A 25,229-nucleotide genomic window follows, 5' to 3' on the forward strand; every position below is an offset into this window, starting at 1 on the left:
TATGCCTAGGGTTAGTTCAAAGAAGTCATCCACAGAAAATTCTTTATTTTTTAATTAAGAAGTCATTTATTTAAGTTGAAATGTATTTCAAACTTTTATTGTGAAATAGCTACAAGATGGTATGTTGAGGTATACAACTGTTTAATGGACAGTAGTAAAATAAAAGCCCATGTTTTTGCCACCCATCTCCAGAGATGAGACATGGCTAGAAACTCAGGAAGCCCCTGTGTGTCCTTTCCCTCTCACATCTGTCTTATTTCACCCCAGAGGTCATTGGCAAATCAGTAATCTGAATTTGGTATTGATCCCTGCCTTTTATTCATTATAATTTTCCCACCACATTTGAATCCCTAAAAAATGCGTTATTTAGTTTTACTTTGATTTAAACATCATAATAGAATTATGTTGAATGAACTCCTCTACAGCTTGATTTTTTGCTCAACATTTTTACTGTGATGTGTAGTGCATAAGCCATTATGAACACATTAAGGAGGAATAGCAAAGAATGATATGTACCTGCTGCCAAGGCTATAAAATAGAATACCACCATTATCACCTATGCTCCCTTTGGGCCCTTGTGTGATTGCACCTTTTCTCTCCACTGCTCCAGGCTGATTAATGCCAAGACTTCAAGGATAATCATCTCCTTGTGACTTACAGTAAATGTATTCCTACAAATAGGAATATAGTAAAAGCATTGATTTTGCTTTGAAATTTACATAAATGGATTCATACTCTATGTATTCTATTGATATTGTTTTTTAAATTCAAAGTTAGAATCACCCATGTTAATGTGTGTAGCTGGGTTCTTTAATTTTCATTGCTTTACGGTATTCTATTGTAAGTCTATATCACAACTTATTTATCAATGTGCTGTTGATGGACAGCAAGGTTTCTCTGTCTGGGGATACAATCTTGCATGTGTCTTCTGGTGCACATGTAAGGAGTTCTGTAGGCCCTAGAGTGTAGGATGGGCATGTATCTCAGAGGGTGCCTATGTTCAGCTATACAGATAGTGCCAAATTGTGTTATGAAGTGGTTCATCTGACTTTATATTCCACCAGCATTGAATGAGAACTGTCACAGTTGTCCATGTCCTACTTTCTATTGCTAATCTGGTGGGTGTGAAATGTTATCCCACTGTGGTTGTAACTTACATTTCCCTTAGTACGAATATATTTGAGCATTTTTTCATAGTTTATTGACTATTTCTGTTTTCTTCTATGTGAAATGCATATTGATATCTTTTGCCTATTTTTCTGCTAAGTTTTTTGTGTTTTACTTGTTGAAGTGTAAGGATTTTTAATATATTTTTATTAGTGTTTATCCTTTGTTTTTTGTTACAATTTTTTTTTTAATAATTTGTGACTTGTCTTTCACTCTCATTAAGGCACATTCTGAGTTTAACGTTAGAATGAATCAGTCTTATTTTATGATTTGCCTTTTTTGTAGGCTGTTTAAGAAATTCTTCCCCACCGTGAGATCATGAAGATATTCTCACATTGTCTTTTAAAATTTTTATAGTTTTCCTGTGTTTCACATTTATATCTTTAGTGCATCTAGGATTGATTTTTGTGTTTTATGTGAGTTATAGTTTTTCTTTTTTTCTTTTCCTTTCTTCTCCTCTCCTCTCCTCTTCTCTCCTTTCCTTTTCCTTTCTTGTTTTTCAACCAGGACTCCCAGTTATTCCAATGGGCTTATTACCGTGTGATCTACAGTACCAGCATGGTCGTACATCATGCTTCCTGACTCTACTGGACTCTCGACTCTTTTCCATTCTTCTCTTTGTCTATCCACACATTGACACCACACTGTCTTAATTACATTTGCTTTATAAATCGTCATATCAAGGAAGGAGCAACCCTACAATATTTACCCCATCTTCAGATTCTTCCTCATGAGTATATTAGCTGTTATTGTCTATCTGGCTCTAATATAAAGCATTGTATCCACTTGTTAAGTTTTACACACACACACACACCTATTGGGATTGTTTTTCCATGGAAAGGATATTTATTCATGAATTTTGGGATTATATACAGCTGTTCACACCTTCATGCATGTAACCCATATAACTATGGCATACACATTTGATTTCAGATGGAACCTTACCCTAATTAACAACAACAACAACAACAAATCTCAAAAAAAATCATATAGCTCCAATCTAGAATTTAAGTAACTTAATCATCAGGCCAAAGTGTCCTTCTTTTAAATCTCACAAAGTCCTGCATAGCTATGCATTGTAGGTAATAATCATCTATGAAAACTTTTCTTGATTGACTTTTAAAAAAATTGTTGTAAGAACGTTTAACATGAGATCTACTCTCTTGACACATTTTAAGTGCACAAAACTGTATGTTAACCATAGGCATGGCACTGTGCAGCAGAGCTCTAGAACCTGCTCATCTTGAATGAGGCTTCATTTCCCACTAACCAGCAACTTCCTGTTTCCCGTGCCCTTACCCCTGGCAACCACCATTCTACTCTCTGCTTCTGAATTTGACTACTTTAGATACCTCACATAAGGGGAATCAAGTAATATTTCTTTTTTCTGTGATTGGCATATTTCACTAAACATATGTCCTCAAGGTTCACCCAGGTCATATATAGCAGGATGTTCTTTGTTAAGGCTGAATAATCTGTCATTGTAGGTATACACCACATTCTCTTTATCCATTCATCCACCAATGGACATTTAGGTTGTTGGAATTTCTACTGGAATTATATTAATTCTAAATACCAGTTTGGGGAAAATGTGTATCTTTACAGTATTATCTTCGAATCCAGGAATAATATGGAAAATCACACCAATTACTTGTTAATAATTTAATAAAATTACTGTTTCTTTAATAATTGTAATAAAGTTTTTTCTATAGCATATTTCTTGCTAGATTTAGTCTAAATATTTTATACTTCTTGCTGAGGTAAATGAAAATAATGCTTTTTCTATTTTTTTTTAAAGATTTTTTTGATAGGCACCATTTTTAAAGTCTTTATTGAATTTGTTACTATATTGCTTCTGTTTTATGTTTTGGTTTCTTGGCTGCAAGGCATGTGGGATCTTAGCTCCCCGACCAGGGGTCGAAGCTGCACCCCCTACACTGGAAGGTGAAGTCTTAACCACTGGACTGCCATGGAAGTCCCCAAAAATGCTTTTTCTGACAGTGTTGGTGTGTACACTTGAAATTAGCTTTTATATTTTAATTTTGTATCTAGCAAACTTATAAACTCTTATTGATTCTGATATTTTTCTGAACATTCAACATATACAATCATCTGGGAATGACCATTTTTCTCTGTTTGTTGGAAGTTATATAGTTTTTTCTTTCTTTTAATGGTTAGCCTAGGTATTTTTGTTTTGTTTTGTTTTGTTTTTTTGTGGTATGTGGGCCTCTCACTGTTGTGGCCTCTCCCATTGCGGAGCACAGGCTCCGGATGCTCAGGCCCAGCGGCCATGGCTCACGGGCCCAGCCACTCCGCGGCATGTGGGATCTTCCCAGACCGGGGCACGAACCCATGTCCCCTGCATTGGCAGGCGGACTCTCAACCACTGCACCACCAGGGAAGCCCTAGCCTAGCTATTTTGACATCTACAATTAAAGCCTAACATTAATCAATATCATGCTCCTAAATAATATACGAGACTTAGAATTCTTTATCTTCTAATATCCCTTTTCCAATTTATAAGATTTTTTTGACCACAATTTTAGTTCTTTCAGATTAAGCATTATTAATATTTTAAAATTTACCTGCTTCTTTGCTACTCTCTTTGCTAATTGTTCTTTCTTCCATCTCAGACTTTCCTCTGGAATCATTTTACTTCTACCTAAAGTACATCCTTTTGTGAGAGTCTGTTGCAGTAAACTCTCTCACATTTTAGTTGTCTAAAAAAGTCTTTAATACTTGTTTTTAAGAGATATTTTTGCTGGGTTTAGAATTCCAGGTTCATAGTTATTTTCTCTTATCATATTTAAGATATTACCCTACTGTCTTCTGGTTTCCACTTGTTGCATTAAGAAGTCAGCTGTTGATCTAAATACCACTTATTTGTACCTTTCTTTGGAACTCCAGTTAGACAAATATTGGGGTCATATCGCTCTCTCCTACATCTTTTTCAAATTTTTCATCTCTGTTTGCCTCTTCTCTTCAGCCTAAGGAACTATATTTTTCATTTCCAGAGGTTATCTTGGGTTCTTTTTCAACTCTTTTTGGGTGTTTTAAAAAAATAACCTTTTGCTCCTTGCTAATGCTTCCAACCTTCTTTTTTATATATTTAAATATTTAATAATTACATATTTTGTGTCCAATAATTTCTGCATCTTAAGTCTTTGAAGATTTATTCTGCTATCTATGGATTTGCTGGCTGTCATTCATGGTGCCTTGCTTCTCTGTGATTTTTGTGCTTGTTAACTATAAGCTACTCCATTGTCCTGGAAACTTTTTCTTTGAGGATTCTTTGAAGCCTGGGTTGAATTTTTTCCCTAAAGGGAGGATGTGTTTTTGATTCTGCAAATCACCTAGACACTCATCAAGCAAAGCTGATGTAATGGCTTACATTAATTTTGGGGAATTTAAATATATATATATATATATATATATATATATATATATATATATGATAGTATAGCTACCATAAATTCAGGTTTAAGCTAATGAATTCTCAGCAGAGACTTTTTCTCTCCTTCATCTGACATCAAGGTCAAGAAAAGCAAGTTTCTGTGCATTCATTTTTAATTTTTTTTTTGATATTGACCACTAATTTGGAACATATGTAGCCTTTAGGTTTACAGCTTTATTTTGGTTTTCCTATTGGATCTTTCACCTTTTGTGGGTTCAGGCTTCTTCCCTTGTTTTCCGCACCCTGTGCAGTTATCAGAAGTGAATCTCAAGGAAGAGGTTATGTTAAAAACCCTTAGAACAAAAACAAGCTTTTAGTGCTTGCTTGCCTCCCTGAATGACTGTTTTCATTTATTTTTTTTTCCTCTGAGGATTCCTTACTACTGTAGCAACTCAGTAATGCATTTCAACAAACACACACACACACTTACAATTTATCAAGCATTTTAGTTGTTTTTATGATGAGGATTGTTCCAGTCTGTAGTTTACCATACTTTCATCAGGAAACATTTCTAAGAATCTTTAATTATGATATTAAATTCATCTTTCCTGACACATAATCATTAAATTTGTGTCTAAAGGCATCTAGCACAGGTTTTATCAATGTATATTTTTTAAAACATAAGCCAGTTAAAATAGAAAACTGGTATGTATGACAAATCAGTAAACTTGATCTCTAATGTTGCAGTGTAAACAGGGTAAAATGCGAGAAAACCATTTTATTAGTTATTGGTTTAGTAAGTTATGATTAGATGGCTCTCTGATGAGAACTGTGTTTTCTGTCCACTTGTGCCCGAGTGTGCCCTGTTCCATAGTCACAAACCACAGGTTTACTTTTGCATCTAAACTTCTTGTCACTATAACTTAAAAACATCTACTACTCACTGTTTAAACCAGAAGGAATTTTGGAGCTTGACTATTTGACTAACATCGTCTATGTAAATAACAGATGGTGGTTTTCATTCCATTATTTGGTAGATTAACATAAAACAAAATGATCAAACTTTCAGTGTTTCAAGGACGTAGCTTTAGAGCAGAGAGTTTAAAAGCTTTTGGATAACATAAATGTTTATCACGTTCTGCTTTGGGCATATACATATATGTGCGCACAGTTTGTAATTGACTGAAGTAACTCACTTATGCTATCAAACACTGAGTATTTGAAGAATCTAAATCTCATTTTGATGTGTACTTAAAACTTGGACAAAAGCTGTACAAGTCCATATATCAGAAGGAAAATATTACTACAATTTTCTTCTCAAGTTATTAAATAACTGGCATGCTAACATATAAGAATGAACAAAAAGTTGGTATTTGTGAGCCTGTTAGTCTAAGGAAAGCATGGACTTCTGCCCATATATTAGACAGAGCCCAGTAGTACTTTCATCTCACTGGTGACAGTAAATCCTCGATGTCTCTGAGAAAAATATACATAGATCATCCAAGGCGAATTGTGGATCTAGTAGGTGTGCCAGCCTTGAATCATCTCACATTCTGGTTTTTGTCTTTTCTATTTGCACAACTTTCACAGCATGTGCCAATTATTATGTCAAAAATAAAAACCAAGCAAGGAAAGCATTAGAACTGCAGATGCATTCCAAGTGCAAAATTCCAATTATCAAAGCCTAAACACAAGCCTTTTATTAGAAAATCCACTTTGATCTGCACTTTAATTGGCACACTTTCTACTAAGTGACACTGGCAATTTAGTGTTGTGTTTCACTTTATTTTTCTTTACTAATAGTAACAGAACATGGTAGCAAGCTGAATGCCCTGTTTGATGGAGACAGAGCTCCAGATGAGAGCTTTGGGTCCACCTAGACTGGGGCTTCTCTGCTCAGCTCTTGTTCCACAGAGACTTCTAAAAACCATATTCTTTCATTAGCAGCTCATCAGCATGCATTTTAATGATTCTTCAGCTGCCAATCCTTAAATCTACTCTAAATTTGCTAAGAGGGGTTTTGGTAACATCAGACCATGGTTTGCAAAAGTAATTTGGTTTTCTGAATTGACAACTAAATCTGATGACAATAAATGAAAGTGAATTTATGAAGTTTTAAATTTGGCAGTATAGTGAGTTCTTCATATAGTATATAAATATTTATTTTTTCTTAATAACAGAAGCAATAAAATCCCCCCAAAACACTCAATGCCAAAGTTAGACTTATTAGAACAGGATATGATTACTATTAGCATCCAGGTAGGTACATGATAGCCTGAAGTTTCCTTGGCCTACGTTGGTTCTCTAGGGGAACTGGTTCAGATAGAGCAATCAGAACTGTGGCTTCCAGGTCATATTTCCAGAAACTGTACAGGTTCTTTCACCAGAAAAGCAAATTTTAATAGTCCATAGCTATTAAATGTTCTCCTTCTACATTCAGAGCTTATACAGTTATTAAATCTGTATCTGCAGATGGAGGGCGTGAGAGACACACGCACTGTGTCACTCTCCCAGCAACCCTATGGAGCCATTATTCATATCCCCGTTTTACAGAAGATGAGACTCAGCTCGACAGAAGCTGAGTCACTTACTACAGGTCACAAGCTTAGTAGTGGAGGAGCTAGGTGCTTTACCTAAATGAAACAGCCAGGGCTAGGGTTTAGGCTTGGTTTCAGGTTTCTCAAACTCCAAATCAGTACGCACTTCAGCAGACTCCACTCGACGGAATTTCTGACATTGAGAGCTAAGTAAATCATGACAGTGGAATAATAATAACAATCAATTCAGTAAGAAATTTAATTGCAAAAGGGAAGAAACAAAACAGAGTAGAAACTAGAGAAGGGAATTCTATCAGAGGAGGAATTTTCTTAGTCTGGGGAAAAACCTGTGTAGGGCATAAACCTCAAGGCTCAGTTTCCCTCACCTGGTTCTACTTGTTACCTGGGGGTGTAACAAATATTACTGGGTGCTTCCATGTGCCAGAACCTGAGCTAGGGATTTGGGAGATGGTGATGTAAGAGATAACCATCCTCACCTTGTGAATCTTTTAAACCAAGAGGAATAACTCAGCAGAACTAGGTGAGCAAAGGCCCTGCAGGCACTTTTGGAGAGTCTGTTGGGGGCAGACGTGGTGATGGTACAGGGATGGGTGGTCTGGAAAGAACCCTGAGGATGTACAGAAGTGGGGACAATTCCAGGTGGATGGAAAAGCCTGCAGGACAGCTCTGAAGTGAGCGTTTGAGGAACAGAACATGTATGAGTCTTACAGCCAGAACAGACAGAGCAAAGGGGAGAAAGAGAAGAATGAGATTTCTCAGGTGGGAGAGGCTGGAGCAGGTGGTCCTGGGGAGGCTAAAAATGCTGAACTTCATCTTAATTGCTGTGGAAGCCAATCAAGGGTTTTATGCAGGACAGTCACAGTGTTGTTTTTTATTACTTAATTCAGAATGGGAACTGGTTGAGTGGGGAGGCCAATTAAGTAAACTAACACAGGGGACAAGGTGGGAAATGCTGGTGGCTTGGAGGAGGGCAGCAGCAGGGAAATGGAGAGGGTGGATTCAGGAGATGTTTGAAAGGTGGACTTTGCAGACATGGGCTAAATATGGAGACAGAAAGATGACTTAAGAGAAAGCGCCCAGATTTCAGATACTCATGGCTTCTTTCCCTCCTGCATGTCTGAACCGTGTAAATGTCTGCCTGTTCTCACCTTTTTTCACAATGACCCCAGGCACTAGGAAAGGGGGCCCAGCCAGTGGGAGGAGTTGAGGGACAGGTAAGCGTGTGAGCATATGGGTCAAAGGTGATTTGAGACTTTTTAAATAAAATAATTTTCTGGGCTTCCCTGGTGGCACAGTGGTTGAGAGTCCGCCTGCCGATGCAGGAGACACGGGTTCGTGCCCCGGTCCGGGAAGATCCCACATGCCGCGGAGCGGCTGGGCCTGTGAGCCATGGCCACTGAGACTGTGCGTCTGGAGCCTGTGCTCCGCAACGGGAGAGGCCACAGCAGTGAGGAGCCCGTGTACCGAAAAAAAAAAAAAAATAAAATAAAATAAAATAATTTTCCTTTTTTTTTTTCTCTCTCTGGAAATAAAACTAGGAGAACTCACTGTGCAAGAACCCAAGTTTCTGGATTTTGAAGTCAGAAATGAAGTTCAGCTCATCGTTTTAGCTGAGAGTAGGGAGCATAGAGCCTACAGCAAAGTAGCAGTCTTCATCCAAGATGTGAACGATCATCCACCATGCTTTGGGCAAAGCATCTACCAAGTATCAGTGTCTGAGGGCCAGTTCTACAATGCTCACATCATACAGGTAACAGAAATGTGTTGTGTGTGGGGGAGTGTGAATTAAATTTTAAATCTTTCCTTGGCATATACAATATTTGATGCACTGGATGGAACTTTAGGTTGAAGGAAGTCTGGAGTTTCTGAGCTCACTCTCCTTCCCCCATCCATTTCGTGCTCGGTTAGACCCACCTGCTTTCTCTAGGGCCCCCGTAGAACACTAGCAGGGAATCTAGAGGGGCACAAAAAGCAGCTCACCTTACACATGTGTACAATTCAGTGGGGAAGTCAGAAGACTAAGTATACAATTTAAATGCAAATCACTAATGTTATATTAGAAGTGTATGTTGAATGTCATGAGAGAAAAGAGGAGGCACAGACTGTTCCTGGAGGAGAGTGTCAGTCTTCATGAAGAATGAGGTTTGCACTCAGTCTTAAAGGGTAAGCAGGCATTTGCCAGGTGGAGCTGCAGCCAGATGAGCATGGCGGCAGCACAGACACATGGAAGGGGCCCCTGGTTTGGGTTTGCAGGTGTCTCATGTGAAAGTCATAGATCTGCTGTTTCAAGTCCAGCCCTATCTTGGGACAAAGCCCCATGCTCTGAAAAAAGAGGGTCTGTTCACATGACAGTCTTCTTGTTCAGGCTCCAAACCCACCCATCCTTGATAGACTCTACCTGCTGCGGGGACTGGTGCCCATTTTCACCTTTCCCTTCAAGGTTGAACCGATGTTTTGAATTCAAGAACCCGGACATTACAACACCTACAGGCTCTTGGGAATCTGCACAGGAAGTGGGTATAAACCCCCATCCTGACAGTCAGCAGCCTAGTGGGACATTCCCTTTGGCCTCTGTAACCCCACTCCCATGACCCAGCACTGCATGACTTTCTCTCTGTGGTAGATGGAGGCAGGGATCCAGGTGATCCCCTAGGTTACTGTGCAGCTACCTTCACCTGAACATATAGAGACACTTTCCTTTGATTCCTGCCCAGTTCAGATGCACACGTTCGCCTCTGACAGTGCAAACAAGACCAGTAGAGGCTCAGCTGTCTTGGAGTTTTAGCTCTGTGCTCCCCATATGGTCCAGAATTCCCGGGATTTCCTACGTTATTTCTGCCCATTTATTTTGTATGATTGGAGCTTAATTGCTCCAGGTTCCAGCCTGTTCCAGAAGTGCTGCACCTTTACTCTAGCCATGACAGAGATGCTCGAGAGGAAGGTGAGGAGGTAAAGGCGTTCTCTTGTTCAGCCCCCGCACCCCCAGTGATGCCTGTTCAGCGGGGATCATGGATGCCTCCAGCGCCACTGCGGGGCCTGCTTGGTCACAGAGGACTCCTCCCTGGGGTGCTGGTGCATCATGCTTTGTCGCACATGCTAACCTGGACAGAGATAGACCACTCATGTGGAATATGTGAAGGTGAGGGTCCCATTAAAGCCCATGTACACCCGACAGGGAGAGAGCCTGACTTGCCAGTGGTTCAGGTGATAAACCTTCAAGAAGGCCCAGTCAGAGAAGGATACAAGGAACTTTGTTCTTTGTATTTTTAGATCATTTAGTTTCCAGGAAACTAGAACTGCCATTTGCCTGTATCCTGTTCAGATAGACAGGAATGTAGAAGGCTCTGGAGTTCTTGCTTTTTGCTACCACACTGCCTATGCACCCTCCTTTTGGTTGCAGCCCCACAAACTCCCTTTAGGAACTGACCCTCCTCTGCCAGATGCAGTCTTGAAGGGACTGTCGGTCAAAGTGGTGACCTCCCCCCCACCCCACCCTGCCACAGGTACTGTCAACTGCCTCGGTCCCATAGAGACTTTCTCTCCCTGGAATTTGAATCTTGGGTGGTAGGACACCAGACAGAGACATAGTAGAGGTGATTTGTCTTGATGGCAACAGCTCAAAGAAGCTGTGCCTTAGAGCTGTTCAGGTTCTTGTGCTTCACCTGGGCGCTGTCTTTCTGCTATGTTTCTTTCCTGATGAAGTTGGCCATAGTAGATTTGTGTTGCTGGCATCCAAAGACCCTAACTGATATGCCTCCTGGGAGGCCTACTCTCTGTAACTCATTTAAGTGTACGACCTAGGGGACATGATGGACTTTATTCTGATGGTATGCAGATAAGTTTCTCTTCCTTGTGATCTCGAAGGGAACTGTCTGTTGCTGCCTTTCTGTACCAAATAGCTGGTGTGTGCCCTCTGATGAGGTCCTGATGAGGTTCTGGATCCCCTGAGAACTCTGGCAGCAGTGTGAAGGATAGATTGAAAAGGAAGGGAGTTACAAGCAAAAACCCACCAGGATATCAGTACAGTCACCCAGGAGAGAGATGACAGGGGATGGGAGCTCAGGCCAAGGCTGAGGGGCCTAGAAGATAAAAATAAATAGAAAGAGGGACTTCCCTGGTAGTCCAGTGGCTAAGACTTCATGCTCCCAATGCAGGGGGCCTGGGTTCGACCCCTGGTCAGGGAACTAGATCCTGCATGCCACAACTAAGAGATTGCATGTCACAATTAAAGATCCCGCATGCCACAACTAAAAGATCCTGCATGCCGCAACTAAGACCCAACACAGGCAAATACATAAATAAATAAATATTTTTTAAAATAAATAGAAAGAAATTAATCTGTCAGCTTGTTCTTAAACGAGATCTTGAATCCACTCATAGAATTAGTTTGTGATTAAAATGTAAAGCAGACTAAATAATATATCTCCATGGAGAGTGATACAGAACTTTTGTTTTATCTTCAACGCTAGTACTTGGACAACTCATCAAATAAATCACCAGGACCTAACTTTGTTAGCACTAAATCTAGGTTTTGTTTTATTTAGTGCAAAGCATGCAGTACTCCTACTGAAAATTACTTGGAAATCCTTTCAATGAATCTTCAGAATAGTCTTCTCACCCATTATTCACTTTAATATAAATGTAAGCTTCAGCCATGGCTAATATTCCTTTGGTCATTGTCTTTAAAGTGTGTTTGACCATGTGATTCTTTCATAATGCATTTCTCTGAAAAACAGGCTTAACCCATTCTGCAGATTCAATCCTTACCTAACGGAGGAGTTTCTTCCTCACAGGTTTTTGCCACAGACCAGGACAGTGGGACAAACGGCCTCATCGAGTATTCTATTCTCTCCAGCAACCAAGTACAAGCGTTCCAGATGGACACACTGAGCGGTGTGCTAACAGCAAGTGCAGTTCTGGATTATGAGTACACCAGAGCCTACAGGTTTGTCCAAGACTCAGATCCGTTTGACCGGCTATTCTGCTTTGTTGCCCCACAGTGCTTACCCTGCAGGCCTCTTTGAGTAAAAGCACACCCATAAAGTTGGACGACTTCGGGAAGAAAACCTAAGAAACTGTGAACCTTGTTTGTCTCTGGGGAAGTGGTCACTTGGGAAGCCTGGGGTCAAAGAGATGCTTGACTTCCTCACCATGCCTTTCAGTCTGCCTTGTATTTGTATGTTCTTCCGAAAGACCATGCCCAGACAGTGTTTCTTTTAATCCTCACGGTCACCTCCAGAGAAGTTCAGTTAGGCCTTTTCTCACTCACTAATGAGACAAGGGACATGCAGTGTCTCACTCATGGTTACAGAACCATTTAACCATTAGTCATGGTCTCACTGCCAGGTGTTCTAATGCCAAATCACACTGTTTCCACCCTACAAGCTACAGAGCAGACCTTCTATTGAGGGAAAAAACAGGAATACAAGCTACCTGAGTGTCAATATTCTCCTAGGCCAGACTACTTACATGTTATATGAAGAAAGTGCAGTGTGTTCCTGTGGTTGAGTAGCAAGAGCCAATTAAAATGGGATCTGTTGCTGGGTGGACTGGATTAATTTAACTCTGAAAAACTTCCCAACTCTAAACGCTTGATTGTTTAGTTCTTTTTGTTTAATATATTTCAAAATATTACTTCAAAGGTATTTTAAAAGTTTAGTTTAAGACCTTACTCTGTGTTAACTAGTATAATTTTTTCAGGATTATTTTAGTGTAATCAATTGTCATGATACTTACTATATAAATATATTAAAATCAATTGTATAAATATGTTATAACCTATTCCTGCTACATTGTATCTATAGTAATTTTAAGTGTAAAGTTTTTTTTTTCTCTCCATAGATGACTGCAGGTAAATCTCAGCCTAGTTGCCACCTGAGTGATTACAAATTCAGAGATTCTTGAAGGTCTACTATGTTCCAGGAACTAAGCATTTCCTGATTGCAATGACTTTCTGTTACAATGTTCTTATTCAATGAAGCATAATTAACAATTAAATTTAATTCCTTTCAGCATTTTCCTATTTGAGTCACAGTTTCAACGTTACCATTTCCAACATTTAAATTGGTCGCAATATTTAAAAGCTCCCCTCTCCAATACCTCATGAATTTAAGCTGGGAGAAGCAGGAACTGAGAGAAGATGAAATCTGCACACACTGCCACCGAGAGACTCAGAGGCAACCACACTCATGCTCACACACACACACACACAAACACACAGTCTCCACTGTCACCGAGGCAAGGGAACATTTTGAACCCCCTGCCTCTCCAGGGTTTCCCCCTTCCCTCCCCCATTGTGGCTTCTCTGCCTTTTTAGTGCTTTTCCTGATATTTAAGGCAGTGAGAAAAATAGGAGGATTTTCCCCAGCCTGCTATACCTTTAGTGAATGTTTTGGAAAAGATGTCATTTAGCATTTAACTTTTGTTTTTAACTTTTGAATTTCGCTATTTTGTCTGACACAGGAAGATATTCCTAATTCTAGCTCTCTCTTTTACAGTATAAAATGAGGGGGAGGAAGATATTGTCAGTTGTGATTCTACTCAATATAAATGCATTAAATAATTTTTAGTTCTCATATTAAGCCACATATAGGAAAACTCAGTGGACAGACTATGAAAAATTAGTTCTTTAGTTCTGTCTGACTGATATTTCTGAATTTTATAAACTATTTACCAAGCATGAGACTGGGGATATAAAGACACATGAAACAGTTCTTGTTTTCAGGGAACTCTAAAACTGAGTGCCCTGATAACCCATGGCAGGAAGCATAGTAATAATCACAATACGTGTCATTTATGGAGCACCTGTTTTACCGGTTGAATTCTCATAACAGACTTAAGATCTACAGAGTGAGGAAACTGAAATTCAGAGATGTAAAGTCTTTTGCCAGGAATAGGCAGCCAGTAAATGTAGAACTGAGATTCTTGCCTGTGTGAATGGTTATAGTAGGGCTTCTTACTGTATCATGTGAATGAATCTTTAGAGTATATACCTGTATGTTTACAAAGACAAAACAGAAAAAACACTTTAGAAACTTAAAATAGTAATATAAAATAAGTTCCAACTCACAGTTGTGAAATAACACGTCTAGTTGTGAGCATGCAGAGATGGGATTTGAATCACTGTTCTCCACTGCTTGAGTTATAATTGATGGGGTGAGATTTATCCCTGCTTAAGTTGGTAATCGATATTCATGTAAGTCTTATAAAACTTTAGGGCCAATATTTAGTTAGTCTTTTCAGCGACTTTAAATAAAAATGAGAAACAAAAAAGCCCTAGGCAAATTTAAATGTTTAAAAATTCACTTTCTGTAGCATAAATATTCAAGGTCAAAGAGCAGTTATTGCCGGGAGCAATGCTAAATTCATACACTCCATTGAACACTCATTATGACTGTGAGAGAAAAAATAAAAAGCAATTATATATACAAGGTAGGAGATGGGCTGAAATGTTAATTGTCTTTTCCAAAATACATGACTCATAAGCAGCAGGGCTGGGATTGCAACCTCAGTCTGTTGAGTCCCCATGGAAAATGGAATAAAGGCTTTCCAGGCAAGAAGCATGAGGAAGGACATGGACACGTGAAAGTGTTTGGTATATTTGGAAATAACAAGTGGTACAGTGCACCTGAGAAGCACTTGAGTGTGGGATTATAAAAAAGAGGCTGGGGGTGTGGAGGAATAGGAGGAAGATAGTCAAAATGTACAAACTTCCAATAAGATAAGTACTGGGGATGTAATGTACAACATGATGACTATGGCTAACACTGCTGTAAGATATACAGGAAAGTTGTTAAGACAGTAGGTTCTTAGGGTTCCCATCACAAGGGGAAATGTAGTTTTCGTGGGTTTTTTTTGCATCTATGTGAAATGATGGATGTTAACTAAACTTATTGTGGTAATGATTTCACAATATATGTAAGTCAAATTATGCTGTACACCTTAAACTTATACAGTGCTATGTATCAATTATATCTGAATAAAACTGGGGGAAAAATCTCAGTCAGTGATGTGAAAAATGAAACAAAGCAACAACAAAAAAAGAGTCTGGTAGGTCACAGGCACATTTTTGAGAAATTTATATGCCATATACTGGAAATTGTACTCTATTCTGCAGGCTATATAAAAGTGTAAGCAGTTGAGTGCATGCTAAGATCTTTATTTTTAAGGACATCTGGTAATGGTTGTCTTGCAGGACAGAGAACCAGCATCAGACAGACCAGTTAAGCTAGACAACAGCTGACAAAGATCTATTATGTGGATGAAGCTGTGAGGATGGGAGGAGGGGACATACTTACTAGTTGACTCAGATATGGAGTCCATAGGAACATGGTGATCAGTTGAATTTATTCAACAAGGAAAGAGATAGAAAATGCTTCTGAAGTTTCCACATAGGAAAGGCAGGAAGAAGAATAGATTGGGATTGGGATTTTTTTTCTGGGCATTTTGAGTTTGAAGGGCCAGTGCAAGAGCAAAAGTAAAGATACTCCTTTGGCAATTAAAAATAATGATCTGGAGCTCAGGAAAGAGATCTTCATTCAGGATTTAGACTTGGGCTTCATCCAGGGAAAATGTATAAAATGGAATTACCTAGGACACTATGTGAAATGAGAATTTGGGGGATTATCACCACTTGGGGGCCAGACAGAGCAAAAGCAGCCAGCAAGATAGATTCAGGGACTACAAACATCAGAACAGAACCTGGAAAAGGGGGATTCGTGGAAACCAAGAGGAAAGGTTGACTGTACGAAAGAATAAGCTTTCAGAATTTGTTTGGATTGGAATCTGCAAAAGTACTCCTTAATGTAAAAAGTTTGCAAGGAATATACTTCTCCCAAATTGTTTCCTAACAAGATAAAGTACACACTGTTGTATTTGCAGGTTAATTAATATAAAACAGTGAAGTTAACTTAAAACTCCAGTTAACAGATTGATTTTCTTTTTTTTTTTAAATAAGAGAAAGAGGGACATTTTATGATAAAAGAACTAATACAGGCAGTGTACAGTAGCCATAAACTTTTACATACCAATCAACAGTAGAGCCAAGTACATAGAACAATATCATATTTTTTTGTTTTGCTGTGATGATATTTTCTTTTTAACATCTTTATTGGAGTATAATTGCTTTACATTGTTGTGTTAGTTTCTGCTGTATAACAAAGTGAATCAGCTATACCCATACATATATCCTCATATCTCCTCCCTCTTGTGTCTCCCTCTGTCCCACCCCTATGGTCACAAAGCACCGAGCTGATCTCCCAGTGCCCTGCGGATGATTCCCACTAGCTATTTTACATTTGGGACTGTATATATGTCAATATCATTCTCTCACTTTGTCCCAGCTTGCCCTTCCCCCTCCCCGTGTCCTCAAGTCCATTCTCTACGTCTACATCTTTATCCTTGTCCTGTCCCTAGGTTCTTCAGAACCTTTTGTTTTTTTTTTTTTAGATTCCATATACGTGTGTTAGTATACGGTATTTGTCTTTCTCTTTCTGACTTACTTCACTATGTATGACAGACTGTAGGTCCAGCCACCTCACTACAAATAACTCAATTTCCTTTCTTTTTAATGGCTGAGTAATATTCCACTGTATATATGTGCCACATCTTCTTTATCCACTCATCTGTCGACAGACACTTAAGTTATTTCCATTTCCTGGCAACTGTAAATAGTGCTTCAGTGAACATTGTGATATATGATTCTTTTTGAATTATGGTTTTCTCAAGGTATATGCCCAGTAGTGGGATTGCTGGGTTGTATGGTAGTTCTATTTTTACATTCTTAAGGAACTGCCATACTGTTCTCCATAGTGGCTGTATCACTTTACATTCCCACCAACAGTGCAAGAGTGTTCCCTTTTCTCCACACACTCTCCAGCATTTATGGTTTGTAGATTTTTGATGATGACTATTCTGAAAGGTGTGAGGTGATATATCATTGTAGTATTTTTTTTTTTTTGCACTATGCGGACCTCTCACTGTTGTGGCCTCTCCCATTGCGGAGCACAGGCTCCGGACGCGCAGGCCCAGCGGCCATGGCTCACGGGCCCAGCTGCTCCGCGGCATGTGGGATCTTCCCGGACCTGGGCACGAACCCGTATCCCCTGCATCGGCAGGCAGACTCTCAACCACTGCGCCACCAGGGAAGCCCTCATTGTAGTTTTGATTTGCATTTCTCTAATGGTTAGTGATGTTGAGCATCCTTTCATGTGTTTGTTGGAAATCTGTATATCTTCTTTGGAGAAATGTCTGTTTACGTCTTCTGCCCATATTTGGATTGGGTTGTTTGTTTTGTGATATTGAATTGCAAGAGCTGCTTGTATATTTTGGAGGTTAATCCTTTGTCAGTTGCTTCATTTGCAAATATTTTCTCCCATTCTGAGGGCTGTCTTTTCGTCTTGTTTATGGTTTCCTTTTATGTGCAAAAGCTTTTAAGTTTCATTAGTTCTCATTTGTTTATTTTTGTTTTTATTTCCATTTCTCTAGGAGGTGGGTCTTGCTGTGATTTATGTCATAGAGTGTTCTGCCTATGTTTTCCTCTAAGAGTTTTATAGTGTCTGGCCTCACATTTAGGTCTTTAATCCATTTTGAGTTTATTTTTGTGTATGGTGTCAGGGAGTGTTCTAATTTCATTCTTTTACATGTAGCTATCCAGTTTTTCCAGCATCACTAATTGAAGAGGCTGTCTTTTCTCCATTGTATATTCTTGCCTCCTTTATCAAAGATAAGGTGACCATATGTGCATGGGTTTATCTCTGGGCTTTCTATCCTGTTTCATTGATCTATATTTCTGTTTTTGTGCCAGTACCATACTGTCTTGATTACTGTAGCTTTGCAGTATAGTCTGAAGTCAGGGAGCCTGATTCCTCCAGCTCCGCTATTCTTTCTCAAGATTGCTTTGGATATTTGGGGTCTTTTGTGTTTCCATACAAATTGTGAACTTTTTAGTTCTAGTTCTATGAAAAATGCCACTGGTAATTTGATAGGTATTGCATTGAATCTGTAGATTGCTTTGGATAGTACAGTCATTTTCACAATGCTGATTCTTCCAATCCAATAACATGGTATATCTCTCCATCTGTTTTTATCATCTTTAATTTCTTACATCAATGTCTTATAGTTTTCTGCATACATGTCTTTTGTCTCCTTAGGTAGGTTTATTCCTAGGTATTTTATTCTTTCTGCTGCAATGGTAAATAGGAGTGTTTCCTTAATTTCTCTTTCGGGTTTTTCATCATTAGTGTATAGGAATGCAAGAGATTTCTGTGCATTAATTTTGTATCCTGCAACTTTACTAAATTCATTGATTAGCTCTAGTAGTTTTCTGGTAGCATCTTTAGGATTCTCTATGTATAGTATCATGTATGTGCAATCAGTGACAGCTTTGCCTCTTCTTTTCTGATTTGGATTCCATTTATTTCTTTTTCTTCTCTGATTGCTGTGGCTAAAACTTCCAAACCTATTTTGAATAATAGTGGTGAGAGTGGGCAATCTTGTCTTTGTCCTGATCTTAGAGGAAATGATTTCAGTTTTATACCATTGAGAATGATGTTTGCTGTGGGTTTGTCATACATGGCCTTTACTACATTGAATTAGGTTCCCTCTGTGCCCGCTTTCTGGAGAGTGTCTATCATAAGTGGGTGTTGGATTATGTCAAAAGCTTTTTCTGTATCTATTGAGATTATCATATAGGTTGTTTTAAAAATATCTTTATTGGAGTATAATTGCTTTACATTGTTGTGCTAGTTTCAGCTGTATAACAAAGTGAATCAGCTATACATATACATACATCCCCATATCTCCTCCCCCTTGTGTCTCCCTCCAATCCTCCCTATCCCACGCCTCTAGGTGGTCACCAAGCACAGAGCTGATCACCCTGTGCTATGCAGCTGCTTCCCACTAGCTATCTATTTTACATTTGGTACTGTATATATGTCCATGTCACTCTCCCACTTCGTCCCAGCTTCCCCTTCCCCTTCCCTGTGTCCTCAAGTCCATTCTCTACGTCTGTGTCATTATGCCTGTCCTGCCCCAAGGTTCTTTGGAACCATTTTTTTCCTGATTCCATATATATATCATATGGGTTTTATCTTTCAATTTGTTAGTATGGTGTATCACATTGATTTGTGTGTATTGAAGAATCTGTGATAAACCCCACTTAATCATGGTGTGTGATCCTTTTAATGTGCTGTTGGATTCTGTTTGCTAGTATTTTGTTGAGGATTTTTGCATCTATGTTCATCAGTGGTATTGGCCTGTAGTTATCTTTCTTTGTGACATCTTTGTCTGGTTTTGGTATCAGGGTGATGGTGGCCTCGTAGAATGAGTTTGGGAGTGTTCCTCCCTCTGCTATATTTTGGAAGAGTTTGAGAAGGATAGGTGTTAGCTCTTCTCTAAATGTTTGGTAGAATTTGTCTGTCAAGCCATCTGGTCCTGGACTTTTGTTTGCTGGAAGATTTTTAATCACAGTTTCAATTTCAGTGCTTGTGATTGGTCTCTTTATATTTTCTATTTCTTCCTTGTTCAGTCTCAGAAGGCTGTGCTTTTCTAAGAATTTGTCCATTTCTTCCAGGTTGTCCATTTTATTGGCATAGAGTTGCTTGTAGTAATCACTCATGATCCTTTGTATTTCTGCAGGGTCAGTAGTTTCTTCTCCTTTTCATTTCTAATTCTATTGATTTGACTCTTGTCCCTTTTTTTCGTGATGAGTCTGGTTAATGGTTTATCATTTTGTTTATCTTCTCAAAGAACCAGCTTTTACTTTTATTGATCTTTGCTATTTTTTCCTTCATTTCTTTTTCATTTATTTCTGATCTGATATTTCTGATTTCTTTCCTTCTGCTAACATTGGGGTTTTTTTGTTCTTCTTTCTCTAATTGCTTTAGGTGTAAAGTTAGGTTGCTTATTTGAGTTTTTTCTTGTTTCCTGAGGTAGGATTACATTGCTATAAACTTCCCTCTTAGATTGCTTTTGCTGCATCTCATAGGTTTTGGGTCATCGTGTTTTCATTGTCATTTGCTTATAGGTGTTTCTTTTATTATTATTTTTTTTTTGCAGTATGTGGGCCTCTCACTGTTGTGGCCTTTCCCATTTGTGGAGCACAGGCTCTGGATGTGCAGGCTCAGTGGCCATGGCTCACGGGCCAGCCGCTCCGTGACTTGTGGGATCTTCCCGGACTGGGGCACAAACCCGTGTCCCCTGCATCGGCAGGCGGACTCTCAACCACTGCGCCACCAGGGAAGCCCTGCTTCTAGGTGTTTCTTGATTCCCTCTTTGATGTCTTCACAGATCTCTTGGTTATTTAGTAGTGTATCATTTAGCATCCATGTGTTTGTATTTTTTGAGGTTTTTTTCCTGTAATTGATATCTGGTCTCATAGTGTTGTGGTCAGAAAAGATACTTGATACAATTTCAATTTTCTTAAATTTACCCAGGCTTGATTTGTGGCCCAAGATACGTGCTATCCTGGAGTATGTTCCATGAGCACTTGAGAAGAAAGTGTATTCTGTTGTTTTTGGATGGAATGCCCTATAAATATCAATTAAGTCCATCTTGTTAAATGTGTCATTTAAAGCTTGTGTTTCCTTATTTATTTTCATTTTGAATGATCTGTCCATTGGTGAAAGTGGGGTGCTAAAATCCCGTACAATTGTGTTACTGTCGATTTCCCCTTTTATGGCTGTTCGCATTTGCCTTATGTATTGAGGTGCTCCTATGTTGGGTGCATATATATTTACAATTGTTTTATCTTCTTCTGGGATCGATCCCTTGATCATTATGTAGTGCCTTTTTTTGCCTCCTGTAATAGGTTTATTTTAATGTCTATTTTGTCTGATATGAGAGTTGCTACTCCAGCTTTCTTTTCATTTCCATTACATGGAATATCTTTTTCCATCCCCTCATTTTCAGTCTGTATGTGTCCCTAGGTTAGAAATGGGTCTCTTTTAATTTTATTTATTTATTTATTTATGGCTGTGTTGGGTCTTCATTTCTGTGTGAGGGCTTTCTCTAGTCGCAGCAAGTGGGGGCCACTCTTCATCGTGGTGTGCAGGCCTCTTACTATCGTGGCCTCTCTTTTTGCGGAGCACAGGCTCCAGATGCACAGGCTCAGTAATTGTGGCTCACAGGCCTAGTTGCTCTGTGGCATGTGAGATCTTCCCAGACCAGGGCTCAAACCCGTGTCCCCTGCATCGGCAGGCAGACCCTCAACCACTGTGCCACCAGGGAAGCCCAGAAGTGGGTCTCTTTTAGACAACATATATACGGGTCTTGTTTTGTATCCATTCTGCCAGTCTATGCCTTCTGGTTGGAGCATTTAATCCATTTACATTTAAGGTAATTATCGATATGTATGTTCCTATTACCATTTTCTTAATTGTTTGGGGTTTGTTATTGTATGTCTTTTCCTTCTGTTGTGTTTCCTGCCTGGAGAAGTTCCTTTAGCATTTGTTTTAAAATGGTTTGGTGGTGCTGATTTCTCTTCACTTTTGCTTGTCTGTAAAGGTTTTAATTTCTCTATTGAATCTGAATGAAGTCCTTTCTGGGTAGAATAATCTTGGCTGTAGATTTTTCCCGTTCATCACTTTAAATATGTTCTGCCACTCCCTTCTGGCTCCCAGAGTTTCTGTTGAAAGATCAGCTGTTAACCTTATGGGGATTCTCTTGTATGTTATTTGTTGTTTTTCCCTCGCTGCTTTCAATATTTTTTTTCTTTGTATTTAATTTTTGATAGTTTGATTAATATGTATCTTGGCATGTTTCTCCTTGGATTTATCCTGTATGGGATTCCCTGTGCTTCCTGGACTTGATTGACTATTTCCTTTCTCATATTAGGGAAGTTTTCAACTATAATCTCTTTAAAGATTTTCTCAGTCCCTTTCTTTTTCTCTTCTTCTTCTGGCTCCCCTATAATTCAAATGTTGGTGTGTTTAAGTTGTCCCAGAGGTCTCTGAGGGTGTCCTCTATTCTTTTTTCTTTATTCTGCTCTGTGGTAGTTATTTCCACTATTTTATCTTCCAGGTCACTTATCCGTTCTTCTGCCTCAGTTATTCTGCTATTGATTCCTTCTAGAGAATTTTAAATTTCATTTATTGTTTGCTCTTTAGTTCTATGTCTGTGTTAAACATTTCTTGTATTTTCTCCATTCAATTTCCAAGATTTTGGATCACCTTTACTTTCATTTCTATGAATTCTTTTTCAGGTAGACTACCTATTTCTTCTTCATTTGTTTGGTCTGGTTAGTTTTTACTTTGCTCCTGCATCTGCTGTGTATTTCTCTGTCTTTTCATTTTGCTTAACTTACTGTGTTTGTGGTCTCCTTTTTGCAGGCTGCAGATTCATAGTTCACGTTGTTTTTGGTGTCTGCCCCCAGTCGGTAAGGTTGGTTCAGTGAGTTGTGTAGGCTTCCTGGTGGAGGTGACTCGTGTTCATGTTCTGGTGGATGAGTCTGGATCTTGTCTTTCTGTTGGGCAGGACCATGGCTGGTGGTGTGTTTTGGGGTGTCTGTGACCTTATTATGATTTTAGGCAGCCTCTTTGCTAATCGGTGTGGCTGTGTTCCTGTCTTACTAGTTGTTTGGCATAGGGTGTCCAGCACTGGAGCTTGCTGATCCGGTCTTAGTGTTGAGACAAAGGTCTCTAGGAGACCTCTCACCAATTGATATTACATGGGGCTGGGAGGTCTTTGGTGGCCCAATGTCCTGAACTCGGCTCTCCCACCTCCAAGGCTCAGGTCTGACTCCCGGCCAGAGCATGAAGACCCAGTCAGTCACACAGCTCGAAGAAGAGGGAGGGAAAAAAGTAATAAAATAAAATGAACTAAAGTTATTAAAACAAAAAATAAAAGAATATGTTATTAAAATAAAAACTAATAAAAAAGAAGAGAGCACCCAAACCAGTAAATAAATCCACCAATGATAACAAGTGCTAAAAATTATATAAGATAAGCATAAAAATCAGAAACTAGTCAGTTGCATATAGCAAACCCCAAGTCTACAATTGCTCCCAAAGTCCACCACTTCAATTTTGGGACAATTTGTTGTGTATTCAGGTATTCCACAGATGCAGGGTACATCAAGTTGATTGTGGAGATTTAATCTGCTGCTCCTGAGGCTGCTGGGAGAAATTTCCCTTTCTCTTCCTTGTTCGCACAGCTACTGGGGTTCAGCTTTGGATTTGGCTCTGCCTCTGCATGTAGGTCGCCCTCTGGCATCTGTTCTTAGCCCAGACAGGAGGGGGCTAAAGGAGAGACTGATTAGCAGGCTCTGGCTACTCAGGCTGGCAGGAGGGAGGGGTATGGAATGCAGGGTGAGCCTGGGGCGGCAGAGGCCAGCATGATTTTGCAACAGCCTGAGGCATGCTTTGTGTTCTCCCAGGGAAATTGTCCCTAGATTACGGGACCCTGGCACTAGTGGGCTGCACAGGCTACCAGGAGGGGAGGTGTGGATAGCAACCTGTGCTTGCACACAGGATTTTTGGTTGGCTGCAGCAGCAGCAGCCTTAGCATTTCATGCCTGTTTCTGGTGTCTGTGCTGATAGCCACGGCTTGTGCCCGCCTCTGGAGTTCATTTAAGCAGTGCTCTGCCTTCTGTGGGCAGACAGGGTAGGAATCCCGTCTCCTGGCACACCTTGAAACAATGGTCTCTTGACTCTTAGGCACTTCCAAACTTTTTACTGGACTCCCTCCTTGTGAACTGTGGCACACTAGCTCCATTCAGGCTGTGTTCATTCAGCCAACCCCAGTCCTCTCCATGGGATCTGAGCTCCGAAGCCTGAGCCTCAGTTCCCAGCCCCCACCCACAACAGCGGGTGAGCAGACAATCCTCTCAGGCTGGTGAGTGTTGGTTGGCACCCATCCTCTGTGCGGGAATCTCTCTGCTTTGCCCTCTGTACCCCTTTTGCTGCTCTCTCCTCTGTGGCTCCGAAGCTTCCCCGCCACCACACCGCCATCTCCACAAGTGAAGGGGCTTCCTAGTGTGTGGAAACACTTCCTCCTTCACAGCTCCCTCCCAGAGGTGCAGGTCCCCTCCTTATTCTTTTGTCTCTGTTTTTTCTTTTTCTTTTGCCCTACCCAGGTACGTGGGGAGTTTCTTGACTTTTGGGAGGTCTGAGGTCTTCTGCCAGCATTCAGTAGGTGTTCTGTAGGAGTTGTTCCACATGTAGATGTATTTCTGATGTATTTGTGGGGAGGAAGGTGATCTCCACGTCTTACTCCTCCACCATCTTGAAGGTCTCTCAGGCTTAATATTTTTACCTTCTTACATCCAATTCTGTCTTTGTATTCATAGCACTATTCATTTAATCAATAATCAGTGTTTACATAAAATGAGTATACAGGTGTTTACTTCAGAGCCAGGTCATACTGTATAATTATATTTCCTTCCTTACCCTCCCCCTTATCCCCAGCATTAATGATTATCTTTGGGTTTTGCTCACCTGATGTGCTATATCCATGTACTTAATTCCTTGTAAATATTCCATTAGCTCTGTCAGACATGCCCACTCATCTTTCTCCACTGATATGCCTCTCATATCAAATATTCTGTGAAGTCCTCTGTTCCTTGGAGACCTCGGTCCTACTGCTTTCTGCCATCCTGATCTAGCTGGAGAGTGTGGCTCCCTAAGCCCGCTGCAGAGCTGGACCCCATGACTTGTGACTTTGTTTTACTGTTCTCCAACATTGGGCCTATGATTTTCAGATCCCGTGTCTTTCTCTTACTTTTCTCTTCTAGTAGTTTTGTAGGAAAAGGTGCCAAGGAAGTAAATTCTCTGAGTTCTTGCACATCTGAAAATGCCTTTATTCTACTCTCACATGTGATTTATGCAATGGATAATATAGAAGTTGAACATTTCTTTTAGAAGACATTTTTCTGTTATATTTTAAAACTCAGTTTTGCTATTGAGAAATCTGATGCCATTCTAATTCTGTGTTTGGTATATGATTTGTTTTTTCCATCCTCTGTGGAAATTCTCAGGTTATTTTCTTTATCTACAATGTTTGGACATTTTGTCATTATGTACTTTGGTGTGGGTCTTTCCTTGTGCTGAATACTTGGTGTGCTCTTTTAATGAGGATAAATGTTTCTATTTTTTATATTATTTCACTGATAATTA

General features: G+C 39.7%; 1 protein-coding gene across 1 annotated transcript in view; it reads left to right on the forward strand.

Moving 5' to 3' along the window:
- Positions 1 to 25,229, forward strand: part of DCHS2 (dachsous cadherin-related 2) — a gene marked incomplete at both ends in the record, with an annotated part of 285,527 nt that overhangs the window by 247,635 nt on the left and 12,663 nt on the right. Inside the window, 2 exons of the mRNA XM_082837826.1 lie at positions 8,658 to 8,869; positions 11,913 to 12,064. Coding sequence (XP_082693952.1) covers positions 8,658 to 8,869; positions 11,913 to 12,064 — 364 coding nt within the window. The remainder of the gene's footprint in view (positions 1 to 8,657; positions 8,870 to 11,912; positions 12,065 to 25,229) is intronic.

The sequence above is a fragment of the Leucopleurus acutus genome, assembly GCF_964270905.1.
Source record: "Leucopleurus acutus genome assembly, chromosome: 4".
NCBI classification, from domain to species: Eukaryota; Metazoa; Chordata; class Mammalia; order Artiodactyla; family Delphinidae; genus Leucopleurus; species Leucopleurus acutus.